Raw genomic sequence first — 17516 nt, 5'->3', positions numbered from 1 at the left:
CTAAAAAGCACTGAAAGGACAATTTATCCTTGATGGTTTTTTTAATTTCACACGGAGAACTGTTCCAAAAGGTGCCCTTTTATGTGAGGGATAAAAGTGCCCTCAGAGAAATTGGAACTTTCTGGAGGCTTATTCGTGCAGGCAGAAGGAACCATCTCCCCGCATGACATCAGTGACCTTTGTGTGTAGACTGAGCACTTGTCTGAGGACACACACGTCATCTGTTTGTGACGTCTGCATCATTTGAAGGGCCCTCGTGGTATCTCTTGATGGCGCCTAACATATTCAGCTCAAACAAATCCAATAGCCTGCAGATTAATAGAGATGCCATAATGGGCCCAGTAATGGCACTCTTAAACTGGGGCATTTCTTGTCTTTATTGTTTCGACTTTGATATATTTCTACTTAGTACATTACTGTGTTTTTCTAAACGAATGGGCTTTATCACAGAAATGCAAAGTCTTTCTGTGACCTGAGAGAGATTTCAAGTACATTTACCAATCACTAAGTATATAAGTATATATACTCTTTTGATCCCGTGAGGGAAATTTGGTCTCTGCATTTATCCCAATCCGTGAATTAGTGAAACACACACAGCACACAGTGAACACACAGTGAGGTGAAGCACACACTAATCCCGGCGCAGTGAGCTGCCTGCTTCAACAGCGGCGCTCAGGGAGCAGTGAGGGGTTAGGTGCCTTGCTCAAGGGCACTTAAGCCATGGCCCACTGGTCGGGGCTCGAACCGGCAACCCGCTGGTTACAAGTCCAGAGTACTAACCAGTGGGCCACGGCTGCCCCACTATTACAAACAAATAAAAAATGATAATTCTTTGTTAAATGTTGAACCAATTAAATACATTGTTTTTGCTCTTATTGGGCATGTGCAGTCCAAAAGCTGGGATTCTGTTTCATTGCATCAAATACATTCATTTACCACAAGACTGGGTACATCAAGGGAATGCACTGAAGTATTTATTTTTTAAATTACTCATCAGAGGAGAACATGGAACTTGTCCACAGAATTTGAGTCTTAACAGTGTTTAAATACTGTTTACTTGGTCACAAATAGCACATTTAGTCTTTTACCCCGTTCATATTTTTTCACCTTGATCAACTTTTTGTATACCTCACTAGTAAGCCATGTTGGATGTAAGTGTTTGGTAAATGAATGACTTAATGTACATACAGAAATTACAAATACAATAAACAGTCTTGATTCTTCAGGAGGTCAAATATTGAATGTATAAGGTTGTATGGAAATTTGGAGTCGCTCCATTGCGAGGTCAATATGCCCAGTCAAGTTGTGTTTGGGCCAATCAAATAGTCAATAAGAAGGCTGCCCCTGGACAAGCGATGTTTCAATTTCGCTACCGTGTGTGTTATACAAGATATTTACAGTGCAATAACTTGAAAAGATGACCAAAAGAAAAGTGAAAGGCATTTATCAAGAGGGGCATTTTTGCCGGTCTCCTGATGTGATTCTCATATTTTGTTGCTCTGATTGGTCAGGTCTATCCAATTGTGTGTAGAGTCATTTTTCCCCTGTATCCATTGAAACACGGTCCATAATCACATCCCAATGGCGTGTTGCTAGACTCAAATTCTGACACTGCAATTTGCAGTGACCATTAACTTTAGTTACAGAGACCACAGACAATGAATAATACCTGATCCTCAACTTTAATGAAAAGGAACAAAAACACATACCGGTATCAATATACAGCAAAACTAAAACAGAATTGGTGCAAAACTCTACCTCTGCATTGATTGGAGATCAAACTACAATGATATACTAAATTCATATCGCTCTCTTGCATGATGAGCAGCATAATATAAAATGTTGGAAAATTATTACAAAGTTGAAAGATTTTACGGTGCTTGGTTTCGTTAAAAAAAGGCTTAATTTGCATATAAACATATATACATTTTGGCTCGACAATGACAATGTTGTAGCCAAGTCTATGATGGTGGATCATCTCCATGGATAGCCTTATATTTGGTCATTTCTTCCGGGAAAACCTTTCCCAACTCCGAAATAAGGAGACTTTTAAATTTCTGTGAAAATCAAACAAATTAAATTAGTCAAATGTAGACAGCAAGATCCAATGATTAGAAATCACAAGGCGTACCAAGCATGAATCTACACTTACACTTGGAAATATAGAGACTACAACTAATAGTACACTATCAATCTTTTTCCTCCAAACCAGTAGCCTGAACAGTTGTGGGCTCAATACCCGGCTTCCACCATTGTGCCCTTGAGCAAGGAACTAAACCGTGAGTTGTTCCAGGGACAATGGCCCTTGTAATGTAATTGAGATATGTAAGTCGCTTTGGATAAAAGCGTCTGCTAAATGAATAAATGTAGATGTAAATGGATGTAGATCTTAAACCTGGGCCACAGTTACAATGATTTTACAGTTGAATACAGGACAGAAATGTGAACTTGCCGTCATAGTGTCAATCTTTCCTTTGACCTGTTCATTCTTTGCCAAGGCTCTTTCCAAGCACTCCTTTGTGTAAAGCTGAGGGTTCCGTCCTTGGTCAATATACCTGTGAAAGAAATGTCCTTCAATTTCAATATAAGGCTTGTTGACATGGGCAGCTTGAATGTCTAAAACATGGTAGGCAGAAAGAGGAAATATGAAAGACAACAAATCATTCATCCCAGACTGTTTCATCTGACATTTCAAATGTACACAGGAGAGGTGTTAATGTCTCTGTGCTATAGGTTGGCGATTTACCACAGTGACCTTTCAGCAGCGGAGCCTTAACATTACACATGACATGGGACACTACTACAATAACAATAACAACAATGAGCCAAAGCAGCAAACACAAAATCACCAATAAAACATATTTTTTTGTGCACAAAATAAAATAGGCTTTAGGCCCTGTTGATGCAGGCTCTAAGCACCGCCCACAGCTTTGGTAGTTAGTATTGTTGGGTAAAATACTTAGTTACAGCAATCTTGTAATAACAGGATTTCTACTAGAGTTGTATCCTTAAATGAATCACCATCAAAGCTTGAATGTTTAAGCATTTTGGCCAGATGTGAAGGACTCACTCAAAAGCCTCCAGAGGTACGTTGATGTCATGCAGCTGTTGTCGGCATTTCTCAATATCTTGCAATCCAGTGATCATGAAGTTTCTGTGGGACAAAGGAGAATGAGGTCATATGAAGTGGCCAGTACCTTAAGCTCATCATCACAATGGATTAATTTGTGTCTGCACATAATAGTAGTGTTTCTACAACCCCTACGTATTAAAGAGCACCCTTAAAGCTGCCTACATCTCAAATCCTGTTCATTTACAGATAACGTAAACTCATGACACACAGACGTCAACAGCTAGCATGACTGCCATGACTACAAGGTAGTGTAGGCTAACGTTAACGCAAATCCCTAACCAAAACGACCTAACTTATAATATATCTTCATCTCAATGATTATTTCTTACATGATTAACGTTTCACACGAATGACAGCGACACATTATCAGCATACAAGCCTATCGTTAGCTTGCTATCTGGCTAACCCATAGTCCACCAAGCTAGCATAGCTAACTTAGCTTATTTTACAGTCCAGGATGTGCTTTCTTGTAGGAGAAATGTCTACCCGTCTTTCAAGTCATCAAGTTACTTAGCGTTCGTTTTTTGTAACATTATGAGAACTAATTTTGAATTAGGCTTATCTGAAAGACCACTTACAGCTTCTGATTCAGTCCCGTCTGGCTGCTTGGTTGAAAGTCACTTACGATGATGCCCAACTGACGAATATTTTCGATGAATTTTTCAAGATGCTCCTCTAAGTTATCAAATTTTTCAGCCATAATAGCTCGATTAGTTGTACAACTACCAGGAATACTTTACATTAAAAGAAAACGTAAGTAAACAAAGGTTTCTTAGTGCGTTTTCATAGTGCCCATGCCGCAGTACCGATTTCTGGCAGCGTATTAGCCAATCACTAAAGCTTAGGCTCCGTCTCCGTGGAAACAGCCAACTGGTTTGTGCCGTAAAGTGATTCTCATTGCTGGGAAGTAGTTATGCTGCAAAAAAACATCCTTATGCTAGTTACAGGAAGATATTGTATTACTGGTTTATAACCAACACAGTGGAATATTTAATATGTATAACCATTGTTAGTCTTAACTGGCCGTGATCCTTTATGTACGATATTTTATATATTTTAAGATAAGGGAAATTTCAAAAACACATATAATTGCTAGGCTATATCCTAATTTTAACTTGCTTGATTTATTCATTTTGGTGCACCAGCTCATGCTCTCTTCCCAAGGTAACCTAATGTGGAATGTGAAATAGAAAGGGGAGGGGGGAGGTGAAAACGTCATTAACTAATCCCCCTACGACAGCTGATGCATCGGAAGCCCAGCCCCTCTTCTATCCTCACAGTTCGTGCGCGGGACTTGATTATCCATTCCGTCCAGGTACAGCGAAAGCGAGTGTCCTCAGAGCTTTGTACAAACCAGCTATAACAGTGTGTGTGTAGCCTATGTGTGCTCTTGCTTTCGCGACGGATTAGGCTATCGGATTGGTTCGTTCCGAGCAACATTAGCGCTAGTGTTGCCGCAGCTGCGGTTACATCAAAGGCTTTGGCTTAGATAGACCAGACCCAGCCGAACTCAGGATTAACAGTCATCTGCAACCCGATATCGTTTTGGAGTCACTGTCCGTTGTAAACACTAAACGGAACAGGTGCATTATCGTGTTATTTTGCAGGTAAGAGGTAGGGCCTATGTATATTTCTTACATATAAATAAATGCTGTGGAATTGTGTTGTGAACAGAATCTATTGGGAGTAAGGTTTTGTTTAACCTATCTGTTTGAAAAGCCTCCTATGCTAGCAATAGTGGCGTGGCATCCGCAGCTATAGCTTCGCTGCAGTCAATAAACATTCCACATGTCAAAATTGCTGCAACCGTGTGAAGTATAGGCTACGTTGGTAATTTTGTGGTAGATGTATGTCCACCACAACCAACATATTGGTATGATCTGAATGGAAAAACTATCCATTCTCTGGTGAATTATGCAATGGCTCTTATGTTTTCAGTTTGAATTCGCCGGAACGATGCATTGAGGACGGGCTACATGCAATCGCCGAGTGGTCATCTTCCGAGCCTGCAGTGAACTAAGGTTCGCGTGCGTTCGTCGATATCGACATTGTACGCATCTGGAGAACTCTTTTAGGGGGATTGTGAATATCAACAACAATGGCAACCCTTCTGCGTAAAATCGGACTTATTCGTCTACACGACCGCGACACAGAGGACCCAAAGCATCACCAAGGCTCGTTGAAAGGGACCAAGGGCAACCAGAAAAACAACACGAAGCACTGTAATACCAGCAATGAGACGAACATTAGTACCCCAGAAATAAAAGCTAAAAAATTTGATCATCCGGTTAAGGACAAACCGCCTGTTAAGGACAAACAACAGGGCAAGGACACGAAAGAGAAACAGCAAAGTAGCAAGCCCAGTAGCTCGATACCCTCGTTGGCGCCCCACAGACAACACTGCACCCAGGTCCGGACACGGAGATTGATGAAAGAACTGCAAGAGATCCGACGACTGGGTGACAACTTTATAACCGTGGAGCTGATGGATGATAACCTCTTTGAATGGAATGTGAAGCTGCACCAGGTGGACAAGGACTCCGCGCTGTGGCAGGACATGAAAGAGACGAACACTGAGTTCATACTGCTGAATGTCACTTTCCCCGACAATTTCCCCTTCTCACCGCCTTTCATGCGAGTGCTTACCCCGAGGCTGGAGAACGGCTACGTTCTCGATGGAGGAGCTATTTGCATGGAGTTGTTAACCCCCCGAGGCTGGTCCAGCGCGTACACGGTCGAGGCCGTCATGAGGCAGTTTGCTGCGAGCCTTGTGAAAGGACAGGTGAGACATAAAGGCTATTCAAGATAATGATGTGATTGAGTGTTTTGATGACGTCTTGGATCTAGGTTTGGGATGGGTTACTAAAAGATACGCAAGGGCCTCCTTGTAACCTTTGTATTATTCATGTAAGTCGGAAATTGAAACCTATCCTGTCTGACTAATATGCGATTGAAATGAAGAGGTCCATTCCACCATTTCAATCACTGGAAACATCATGACCGTGCCTCTCAACATTATCGATCCGCGCCGTGCAAACTGTGTGATTAATCCTAGTATGACATTATGAGTGCTGTATTCCAGAAATTTAATTTATTTGAAGATGTGCACATCGACTACGTCATGTATCCCCCTGTATCTGTCAAGGAGATCTCAATTCTGTCAAGCCAAGGTTGCAATGTCCTTTTGTAACAAGGGCATACAACCTACAAGGCCATCTGATGTCTATCATGAGAGAGCCACACAGTGGAGAAGATACAGGGGTATACAGCGAGTAGGTGACTAAGGAGTCAGACTGAGTAATCAATGGCATTTTAGCTTGATATGAGTAATTTAATGAATTTTGCTTCAAGTTTCTCAAAGTTATCAGGTTGTTACAGCCAGGGTTGTTTGTATAGGCTATTTGGCATTCATCAACTGTAAGCATTATTTTAATTGCTACAAATGCTATTCACCTTCATACCCTGTGCATTTCTTTGGAGATAGTGTGAAGTTATAGGTTGTTAAAAGGATCAAAAAGATGCATAATATAGTGTGGCCATATCACTTTTCGTGAAGGAGGGGTCTAATTTGGTTCCTGTGGGCAATTTTGTTGAGATAGCATAGCAATCTGCACACTTAGCAGCACTGAAGAAAGTTTCGTTTAAGGAAGATTCTTGTAATGCAGTGAGCAGTGCAGCCTCAAGAGGTTAAAATGATGTTAATTAATACACAAAGTGGTCTGCAGATCTTCAGATAATGATCTTCTTTGTTGTTGGGATGAAATAAATAAATAAACGAATAGCTTGTGTCATAAGCTTTTCAGATACTTAAATCACCCACTTGAAAGACAATGCAGTTCTTTGACTTGCCCCAGGCTATATCCAGCATAGCTCCACAGGGTTTTGTTGACTGTGGGAATTCCTCTGTTTGACTAGATTGGCCTTTAAAAAAGAAATTGTAAAAAAAAAACTAGGCTTAGTAAGGTTCCCTGTCTTTAATAAACCAAGTGGAACCACATAGCTTTGCAGCAGTTTCAGGTTTTTCATTATCATAATATTGCAGCTCGTCAGGTCACATGAGTCAGTCTTTTGATTTCCATGTGTTCACACAGGGTGTCCGAGGTGGTGAAAAACCATATAATAAAAGTCAAAATGTCTCCATATCATAACACAGCCCTAGATGACAAATGATTGCTGAATCACAGTGAGCGTGTGTAACCACAGCACACTGCACCAATCCCAAGACAGGAGTTGCACAAAAAAGGAATCAAAACCAGATTTAGCTTATGTGTCATCCAAATGAATTGAGATGATACTGCACTCTATTTAAGTCTGTATGTTCAGATAAGGTACCAGCGTGTACACCCCAGCCAATAATCAGTCCCTCCCCACCAACCATCCTGCAATATTAGCAAGCACATTAACTTCTGTCTGTCACCCTTTGGCACCTCTGCCAGATGCAATACCTCCCCTATCTGTGCCCTTCTCTCTGCTTTGTGGCAGCAGTATTGCACATCTAGGCAGTTTGCTTTGCCAAGGCAATTGCATCCACTCGGTCCTGTCGGAGTGCTTTCGAATGGTGGAATGCCAGGCCCTCGGCGGTGGCTGCCTGTGGATCAGATGGTATGAGGAATAGCACTGTTTATCCTTTCCCTGGCACATGTCAGTTATGTAATCGCAGCTGAGTGTGCTGTGTGCTCTCCCAGAATGCACCGGGACTGGCCCGAGAACGAGCGAGCAGGCGAGCGAGCGAGCGCCCGTTCACTGAAACTTCATTCATAAGATTACCCATTAGGCCTGTGTGCGTTCACGGGAGTGCAGCCTGCTCCGCGGTGGTGCACGCGCCGACACCGAAATAGCCGCGGTAGACGTCGAACAGGGCCATAGCCATCGGGTGCCGCAGGGCTGTACTGGATGTGCTATAAGCCCTGGGAACACGTTGGCATCACGCCCTGCCAGCTTCAGCTACCCTCACCCCCCCCCCACCCCACCTCCAGCCCTCCCCATCCATCCGCTCCTCTCATAGCCCTGTTCAAGTAGCTAGCGGCTCTCCTCTCGAGCATGAAGACCTTCTCAGTGAGGTACCGTAAACACAATCTGTTAATTAAAGCTCCATTTGGTCTTTTTAATCCTAAAATCACAGGCCTTTGTGCGCTTCGTCGACACGGCTCTCCTCTCCAGTTAGCGCACTTAGTTACTTCCGGGCCATTACACCATGGCCTTGCCTCCCCGTGAGCCCCGGGCATTAACGGGCTATTTCTATCGCGCCCATGTTTTTTTTTTCTTTTTTTTTTCTTTCATACGTCCGTTCTCTCTCGCTCTAGATTTTCCTCTCCGTGTCCTATTGTCCGTGCAGGCCTCTGGAAAGCACCCAGTCCACTTCCCTCTCTCTCTCTCCCGTCCTCTCACCCTCTCCGGTGTCCTCTGGCTTTTAAATGCCCTACTGTGTGTGGGCAATTGTTCCCCCGGAAGTCACTGTGCTCCGAATTGTTTGAGGAAATGATTGACTGGCGCTGCGTTACGCCGATCGCTGAATGCCATGATCCACCACGTACCCCACCCTCCACCAGCACTGACGACCATGCTTGTGGGAGCACAAATAATGGGCTCTTCCCTCTTGCGCTCTTGCGTCACTCCACACGCAGGAAAAGCTGCCTTTTGATGCATGGCCCACACAGGTGGTTATGTGTGGTGGGAAGCCATGTACACACACTCATCTCCAACATCTTGTTTCAAGAGCACGGGTCACAAAATCAAAAGCATAGCCTCGTTAAGCTATGATAAGGAAATAAAAAAAAATGACAGAACCCAGGCCAGAGCTCCATGGGAACTCTCACGGTCACTGCATATGTTGACACTTAGGTCATTTATTTCTTACTCTGCTACTAAAGCAATGCCCTTTGTGTCTATTTCTACGTATTGTCATTGAATCTTAGGAGGAAATCTATGAAGGAATATTTCCATATGAATCCTGTTTATTTGCTTATCCTTTGACGGTTGTCATTGTCAGTATTGGGCCTTTGCAGACATGAGACACGACTCGGATCTCTTGTTTTGTTAAACTGTAAAATTGTCATGACGTTTTTAGCCAGTGTAGTCTGCCATAACTTTTTTAAAAGCCTCTCTTGAATACTTTGATCTTCATCATACAGTGAGTAATATTGGATTCATTAGATTATTTAGTTTGTAGGTAGGGTAGTTCTGAGTGATTTTGGAAGGCAATTCTGCAATGTCATGATGAATCCACATTAATTTGATATGAACCCCACAAAAATGATGGGGAAGATTAGGTGGCTTACTACACCACAGCTTTTAAGTCCTTTCCTTCACTATTGTGTTTCTTAGCTTATGTTCAGATCAGTCCTGCCAAGCAAAATAAAATACAGTGCTCAAGGGAATTGTTGCTCAGGAATAGCTTTATAAAATCTGTACAAATGGAATATTATTCTACCATTACGAGGAATAAAGCCGTGTGTTTAGCAGCCATCTTTCTGACCATAAGAATGTTGTGGCCTTTCAGAGTAGTCATTCATGGCAGTTAGGTAGAGTCTCTCTGCTCTGCAGCCGAGACCATCCTCTGACATGGGAGGCCATTAAATGATTAGGTCATTAATCAGCCTGCGACTTCAAAGCCCCGTGCGCGCAATACCTCTGTTTATATTGCAGTGGTGACCGCTGACGGCAGAGTGTGCCGTGAATACCAAGACTCTCAACACACCGGCTCATCTGGTGCCGGCTGGTGACGTCACACCAGAGACAAACCCTTCATTCTCACTATTCAAACCACTATAGCAGGTTCAATGAAATTGTATGGACTGTGAGACTGAATTGGACACCAGAACTGTTCTCAGTGGCTTGGACCAGTTTGTCCCGGAGGGGCTTGGTGCAGTATTATGGGGATCTATTTGTATATCTCCATGGTGAAGAGCTTTTGTTTGCCCTAGTCTTGTTTTTTTTTTAAAAAAAAGCTGAAAAGAGAGCCTGAAGCTCATAATGAAGGAATTGGTAATGTCATTGGAATTGAGTCTGCATTCTAGTATTATTGTCTTTCAGGTTTATTATTGTGACATGTTGGTTTATCAAGTTAAACGCAAATGTTTGTAAAGGTTTATTTTTCTGTTACCTTAGTGTGGAGGTTTGATTTATGTTTTCAGTTGTAACTTCAGACGTTAACTGCTTTGTATGCCCTGTAACTGAACTTTATTTTGTTCCCTCTCTCTTTCTTTCTTTCTTTCTTTCTTTCTTTCTTTCCTTCTTTCTTTCTTTCTCTCACTCTCTCTCTCTTTCTCTCTCTGTAGGGGCGGATCTGCAGGAAAGCTGGCAAGTCCAAGAAGGCCTTTAGCCGTAAGGAGGCCGAGGCCACCTTTAAGAGCCTTGTGAAGACCCACGAGAAGTACGGCTGGGTATCTCCCCCCGTGTCTGACGGCTGAGTGCAACCTTCCCGAGTTGGGGAGATGGGGATGTGGCCAACCCGTCACATGGCTTTTTTGGTCCCTTTTTCCTTCTTCTTCTGCCTCTTCCTCTTCTTCTTCTTCTTCTTCTTCTTCTTCTTCGTGTTTTTCTTCGTCTACTTGTTCCTCGAATACTACCAGTTGTCCTTTTCCCTCCCCTGTGTCTCTCACCATCGAACTTTATGGAAAACAAATATGAGAAAAAAAAGTCTACTGATAAACAGCCACCATACCGTACTCGGTACCACACATGGTAGAGCGCTTCTCTTTCACACAAGAACACAAACACAGATATACACACTCACATACACAGACACACACATACACACACAGAGAGACAGACACACCTGTAAATCTCCATCTTCTTCCGACTGTTCACCCAGGAGCCACAGTCCGAGCGTTTGCTCAAGAGGACAAGGCGTGTTGGGCAGGGGGGTAAGGGAGGGCACACTGTGGCTCGCCCCCCCTGCTTTTGCCCTCCACCCACCACCAACACCAGCACCACCAGTATCTTTCTCCCCTGTCTTCTTAAATCAGTGTATCTCTCACATCAGAAAACCCATCCCTACACCTCCACTCTTCCCTGCACAAGCTGTTGAGCGCGCTGCTCCCAAGTGACGTCAGACTTTTCCCCCATTTACATGCTAATGACATTGTTAAATATTTAATAATAGACAGGCAGAGCAGCATGGCACATGCTCATTCTACCCTTTCTCCTCCACTCTCCTTTGGCCGTGCTGTGATTCACAGTTCAATGCAACATGAAGATTGTACTTAATGTGGAGCTGTGCTCTTCTCTCTCTCTCTCTCTCTCTCTCTCTCTCTCTCTCTCTCTCTCTCTCTCTCTCTTTTCCTCTCTCTCTCTCTCTCTCTCTCTCTCTGTGCCATTCTTTCATTCTATTCTCTCTCTTCTCTGTCTCTATTGCGTGCGTGTGGCTAAATTTAGACATCACTGTGTTGCGTAGCTGGTCATTGATTTCTAATGGAGAAAAAAAATCCCATGCATATGCAGAGGTACTTTAAAGAGAAAAAAAAAACACAGAATGGCTACTACTACTACAGAGTGAACTACTGTACACTCTCTGTTCATTATATCATTTTTGTGTGTGTGTGTTTGGAGGAGACCAAAAGCCTATAATTCTCATGATTTAGATACCAGATGGCCAGCAACGAATGTCAGAGCCTCAGTTGGATTTGATGAGGGGGGTGTGTGCCTGTCATTGTGAGTGTGTGTGAGTGTGTGTGAGTGTGTGTGAGTGTGTGTGTGTGTGTGTGTGTGTGTGTGACACATTGTGTAGTGTAATGGAAAGAATCACAAAAGGAGATGTTCGTTGGGCTTGATGGAGATGTGCACAAGCCCTAACTATCATCACTTGTCTCGTACGCGGTAGCCTGACACTATTATTTGCTGGTGCCATGGTGGCTTTCGATGGACTTGTCAGTGCCCAGGAAGATTGGCTCTCGCTCGCTGGTGCCGTGATTGCGGCTGTTATGAAGTGCTGGCCCTCAGACATAATGCCTCCTCATGACAGCCAATATCAAGCCCTCGGACAGCCCCCGTTATTGTTTCCGAGCGTATTGCTTCAGTTAATATCTCTGCTGCTGGTCTCCAATCACAGAAGTGGAATTTGGCAGTTTGTGTCAGCACCATTGTCTAACAAACCGCCATGCATGTACCGTAATTTCCCGCCTATGAACCAAGGTTTATACCTTAATTTAACCAAATGAATTCAGATATGAGGTTGATACACAGAGGCGAGTTACACGGGAAATTACTGTATGTCTCAGCATTGCACTATCAAAGGCAAACGAAAGACATCAAGCTTGCCAAAGCTGCCGTGGTTGCATGCCTGCCATGCTAGGTTGCAACAGGCTCTACGTTAGCCTTGCAGTGTTGTGGCATCTGACCTGGCATGTTGACAGACGTAACCATGCGGGAAGGGGGAAGTGTCAGAGAGCCGTGGCAACAGTAGATTTTGTCATGTAGAGGGGTGACATGGACACATTAGGGACAACCTGTTCCAATCCATAGACGTCATAGACCAGCTGAGACTCCTGGCATAAAATGGTGTTTCGCTTAGTGGGTGTCACAAGATGGACATGTTACTGGGAAAAAAACAGCAATGTCGAAGAAGTGTTCAGTAGGGTTTAGACTGGTTGATGTTGGAATTCTTTTTCTGGATTCTTTTTTGTCAGCTTCTCCTTGAATCCTAAGAGGGCCAGCAATCGGGTGTGCTGTGGTGTCTTAAGTTATGTTAACATCCACGAACCCCAGGAAAAAGTATGCATTGTACATGCATAGTATCAAGTTAAAGTATTTATTTTTATGTCATTTAAACTGAAATGCACTGAATGGGATGTGACAATTCAGGGAGCAGGGACAATAGAGTGCTGGTGAGACTGAGATGGCATGTAATTGAGATTAATTGGGGGACTGTACGCCAAAATCCCACTTTCCACTCTCCTTGTTCCCACAGTAATGTAACATCAATGGTGAGGGAGATTCGAGGTGTCTTGCCCAGTGCATGCATGTCTCTTTCTATGCAAAGCAGTGCACAACGGAAAGCCTCAAAGCATGAGATCCATCAGTGCTGTCGGGACTCAAAATGTCATACCGAAAGCTGCTAATTAATGTGACATTTTGAAGAAAAAGAAGGATAGATACCCGAGGAATAATTTAGCTACGCCCCCCCCCCCCCCTCTCTCTTTTCCTCACCCCCCCCTGATTTCACATTAGTACACTTCCCCATGCAGAGAGGTCAAGAAGGGACAGGATTCTTGCGATGAGATTATTTTTTTTTTCCCAGGCGAGCTTATGCCAAGCCTTTGTCTTCATCTTCACCCTCAGAAAGGGGAAAAGTAGAGCGAGTCTGTTGGAGAGCCTAGAACGAGGGGTTGATTTCGGCTCTCCTCATACGTGCGTCATTTTTTTACACCCCGCCTCTTCATCTGACACAAATCTAGCATTCCTTCCTGTACTCTAGCCGTACTTTGTTTGATGACATTTTGTATCACAGCACTTGGCGCTTTTTTTTTGTTTCTAATGCCAATTATGTAACAAGCTGGATGGCTCGGTACAGATCTACATGTCGGGTCTGGTATCAAATAGAAGTGCTTTTGATCTTCTCCAACGTTCTCTTTTGGGCAGTCACTGAAAAAAGTGGTTATGTATTCCTATGGACGTAGCAAGAGAGCTCTGTGAAAAGTGGCTAAGTATACTAAGTCGAAATATCTCTAAAATTGGGTGTTCGCCAGTTTAAAGAGCATAATTTTGTGATATAGTTTAGATTGGTAGTTTACATAAACTAACTAACTGAGTTAATTGTCCAAAACAAGTGAGATGATTCTGTTGTATTATAACTGCATGTGGTCTGTGATTGTTAGCTAGCTATGTTATTTTTTTTCTCTTTTTTTCTAGAAAAGGAAGAAAATTTTGGAAAAAAAAGAACTGAATGTCTTTTTTTTTTTTTTCTTATTGGTTCTTTATTTTTCAAGTTCTCATGTCCAGATTTTTTTTAACGTCCGAACAATGTCAAATTGTGTTCTATGAATGTTTGTGTTTTAATTTATTTGTGGTTTGCCAAACTGAAGATTTTGAAGCATGTTGCAGGTATTGTCACAGATTAAAAAGATGATAAAAGAAAAAAACAAACTCATTAAGAATGATATGTACCTGAATCAAGTGGAGTCACGTGTGTAGCTATCTCAGGCTCCAGGGACTGTCGGGAATAAACTACAAGACTACGCGTGGTCCAGTGACCACGCATACAACATTGCAGGTCATAGTCGGAGCAAAACCAAACAGGAATGTGCAATAAAAGTTGTAGGCTTATTCTACCCTACTGAACATAAGTCGTTTTGTTTTCATTTCTTCTTAAACCTTATGTTTTGTACATTTGTGCTTTTAATCATGCAATTATTTCTTTAGTCTATATTCAGTATAACTGCCATTATTAGTACACTCAAAGTACCGCCATTTCACCTATACTTGGTTAAGCACTCTTTTATATGTGAACAAGCCTGTGCTAAGCTATTTAAGTTATACCTTTTCTGTGTGATGTCTCTTCATCCTCCATGTTACAAATGTGTGTAAATGGGCAACCTTAAGTTTATAAGAGTGGTGCGTGCAAGACATTGTTTTAGTTTGAATATAAAAGCCATGAGCAGACATTTCCCTACACTCGTTCATCTATCACCTCAGACAGTCAATGAAGGGGCCTGCAGGCTTCAGGGATGTCTGTCTGTCGCAGCCTTAGGGCCGCGTGCTAAATTTACGTCACGTCAACTGCTTGGCACACTGAGGCTACGACCTCTGTCATCTCACCCTGCCAGCGACGCGTTCACTCTCAAAAGACCCAAATTCCCTGTCGACAGAACATAGCTGGTCCTTATCTGAGCTGCTTTTACGCCCATTTATAAATAGCTTTGCCCTACTTGGACAATGTGTACATAGTGTACCCACATCATTTTTGTGATAAGTGGTAGGTTATGATAAGTTGTACTTTTGCCACTGGATACATATTCACAACTGTCTTGATACCAGAGCCCAGTGGACTGTACCTTTTGTTCAGGGCACATCCTGTCACAGTGGTACGGCTAGTATTATCCCTCTGTGTTCTGAGAATGTCACACATTGTGGCGATTAACAGATACATTTTTTATCAACGCAGATACACAGGCAGACACACTGACCAAGGTGATTTTAAAAACATGGTGATGGCAGGAGAGTAAACTATGGTCTACATTAGATATTGACTGTGTTCTTGTCTCTATGTTTTTATATCTATTGACTGAGGAACAGGACTCAGCCGGGATTAACACAGATACATTTGAACAACAGATTAGGCTGCTGGCAATCCACCAGCTCCTTGACATGGACTGGTGAATGATTACCTGTAGAAATGTTTACCCTGTTTATTTGTGTTCATTTATTTAGCAGACATGTCTTCCCATACGTAACTCAAGAATCACCTGTTACAGTTACACTGTATGAATTAATATGCTATCCTATTCATTTAACACTACAAACATCAACAGTATCCAGCCAAGGTACAGCAATACATGGGAAGTAATACTGATTCTTCTGCTCTCTCACTAGTGATTCACCAATGATGTCTATCGGTACCTTGTGTCCATTCGTGTTAATGGGAAGTCTGGCCAGGCCATCTAAGGAGCTCGATGATTCACTGTGAGAGGCCGCAGGGGAGTTGTGGCCAAGGCGGTGTCTGACTACGGAGATCAGGCATCAGTGATGATGGAGTGGGGGGTGGGGTGGAGATGGGCAGTCTGAGTCTCGTCTCCTCACATCAGCAGCTCCCTGTCCTGTTTACAAGGACACTTCACTCCGCTGACAAGGACTCCCCCAGTCCACACTGGCCATCTGTGAACTTCAATGATGAGTCCTTATGCCCGGGTCATGAGTTTTAAAAGCACACACGTACACACACACACAGCCTGTTTAAAGGTGATGCTTTCTGACTGTCACTATGAGAGAATAAGGGCCTTTAATTGATCCCAGAGCTCACACTTCTTTTCGTCTTCCTGAGGGTTTTCAAGATGGTAGTGGAAAAGAAGTGAAAGAACAGATTACTCTAGAAAGCTGCTGTTTTCCAGTTCTAATGGCTTGCAGCACAAGCAACATTCAGTGTAAAACAGTTAATGAAGTAATCCCTGACAAATGATATATGTTTGTGTATGACAGAAAGAGATGCAATACAACACCTCGTCTAGTTTTGAAGAGACTGGATAAGAGAGGACAGTATCTTTGTCACCCCAACCTCACTGTTGATTTGTGAGATTTTCCGAGCCAGAAAAGTGATTCACCATTTTAGCTCCTCAGACAAAGAGGACATTTTTTGCAGCATGGAGGGCCTTGGCTGATTTGAAGGGTTCTGTAAAGAGTATCTTCTGCACGGCAAACAGCATCTCGCTCCAGAGGGCCTGGCACGATAACAAGCTCAGAGAGCAACTGCTAAACACGCACAGACAGCCTGTAAATGCCAGCCAGTAAACAAGAGGCAGTTCTCTCTCTGTCTCTCTCTCTCTTTCTCCCTCTCTCCCTTCTCCCTATCTCTTTCTCTCTCTTCCTATCTCCAAAGATTCCTCTGAAGGTTACGCAGACAGACTGACAGAGATAGACACCCTTCACATACACAACAACAGATGGAGGGACAAACAACAAGCACAACAACAGTAACTGTATCAGGGGAGAGGCTAAGATAAACCTCAACAAAACTAAACAACGATAAGGTGGCATTCAGATTTCCATGCAAATGGAGCCCAGCAGCCCTGATTGCCTTGATTTATAAGGGTCCTAAACAGAGCATATCGAGGGCCGAGTGTCTGTCTGGGAGTGTCCGTCTCGGACCTCCGAGGCTTGACGGTGACACTGGCCCAAACATCAAGTGTGGGGGAAGTGTGGAGGACATGTTGTGTAACTGCCAATATTTTTTCTCCCTCAAACCTCCAAAGTGGTCTAATACATATTCATATATATTCTGGCAACACAGTCCCGTCCCAAAAAACATCTGGCCAAATATCTAATGGTCAAACTTGCCAGCACAAGCTTGTTTGCTTTCCTTACAACATGTGTTGAATAATTGACATCCTCTCTCACCCAAACTGCATGAATACACATATTGTACATCTAAATGTGAACGTTTGAAGGGGAATGGATGGAAGAGCTAAATATTTAACGCTTCCCAGTTTACAGCAGGCTGTATAGCCCATTCTGTAGGTTTTGCCCAGTTCACTTACTTGAAAAACAATCAGAGCCTGTTTAGTTCTTGTAGAAATGCGTAAATTATTCATCTCAGGGTACTTATGTGTGGCGTTTGACAAGCTGTCTTTTTCTTACAGAAAAGAATAAGATCCACATAATCTGTCTAAACAGTGGCAATATGAAATTTATTTAAAGGGATTTTTTGGCATTTGAAAGCCAATTCATAGAGAGA

At 42.9% G+C, this 17516-nt stretch overlaps 2 protein-coding genes across 2 annotated transcripts; one reads left to right on the top strand and one right to left on the bottom strand.

The window, feature by feature from the left end:
* Window positions 1-1661: 1661 nt before the first annotated feature.
* On the bottom strand, window positions 1662-3966 carry med10 (mediator complex subunit 10). The gene is made up of 4 exons (XM_042076565.1): window positions 3712-3966; window positions 3071-3154; window positions 2453-2555; window positions 1662-2057 (listed from the first exon to the last, which is right to left on the bottom strand). The coding sequence occupies exons 1-4, from the start codon at window positions 3831-3833 to the stop codon at window positions 1962-1964; spliced, it is 405 nt and encodes a 134-aa protein (XP_041932499.1). The 5' UTR covers window positions 3834-3966; the 3' UTR covers window positions 1662-1961.
* A 443-nt stretch (window positions 3967-4409) lies between these two features.
* On the top strand, window positions 4410-14410 carry ube2ql1 (ubiquitin-conjugating enzyme E2Q family-like 1). The gene is made up of 3 exons (XM_042077254.1): window positions 4410-4740; window positions 5072-5915; window positions 10411-14410. The coding sequence occupies exons 2-3, from the start codon at window positions 5232-5234 to the stop codon at window positions 10540-10542; spliced, it is 816 nt and encodes a 271-aa protein (XP_041933188.1). The 5' UTR covers window positions 4410-4740; window positions 5072-5231; the 3' UTR covers window positions 10543-14410.
* Window positions 14411-17516: the final 3106 nt, after the last annotated feature.

This window comes from Alosa sapidissima, chromosome 21 (genome assembly GCF_018492685.1).
Source record: "Alosa sapidissima isolate fAloSap1 chromosome 21, fAloSap1.pri, whole genome shotgun sequence".
NCBI classification, from domain to species: Eukaryota; Metazoa; Chordata; class Actinopteri; order Clupeiformes; family Clupeidae; genus Alosa; species Alosa sapidissima.
Note: the sequence above shows the minus strand (reverse complement) of the source record. Positions and strands in the feature narration are given on the sequence as shown.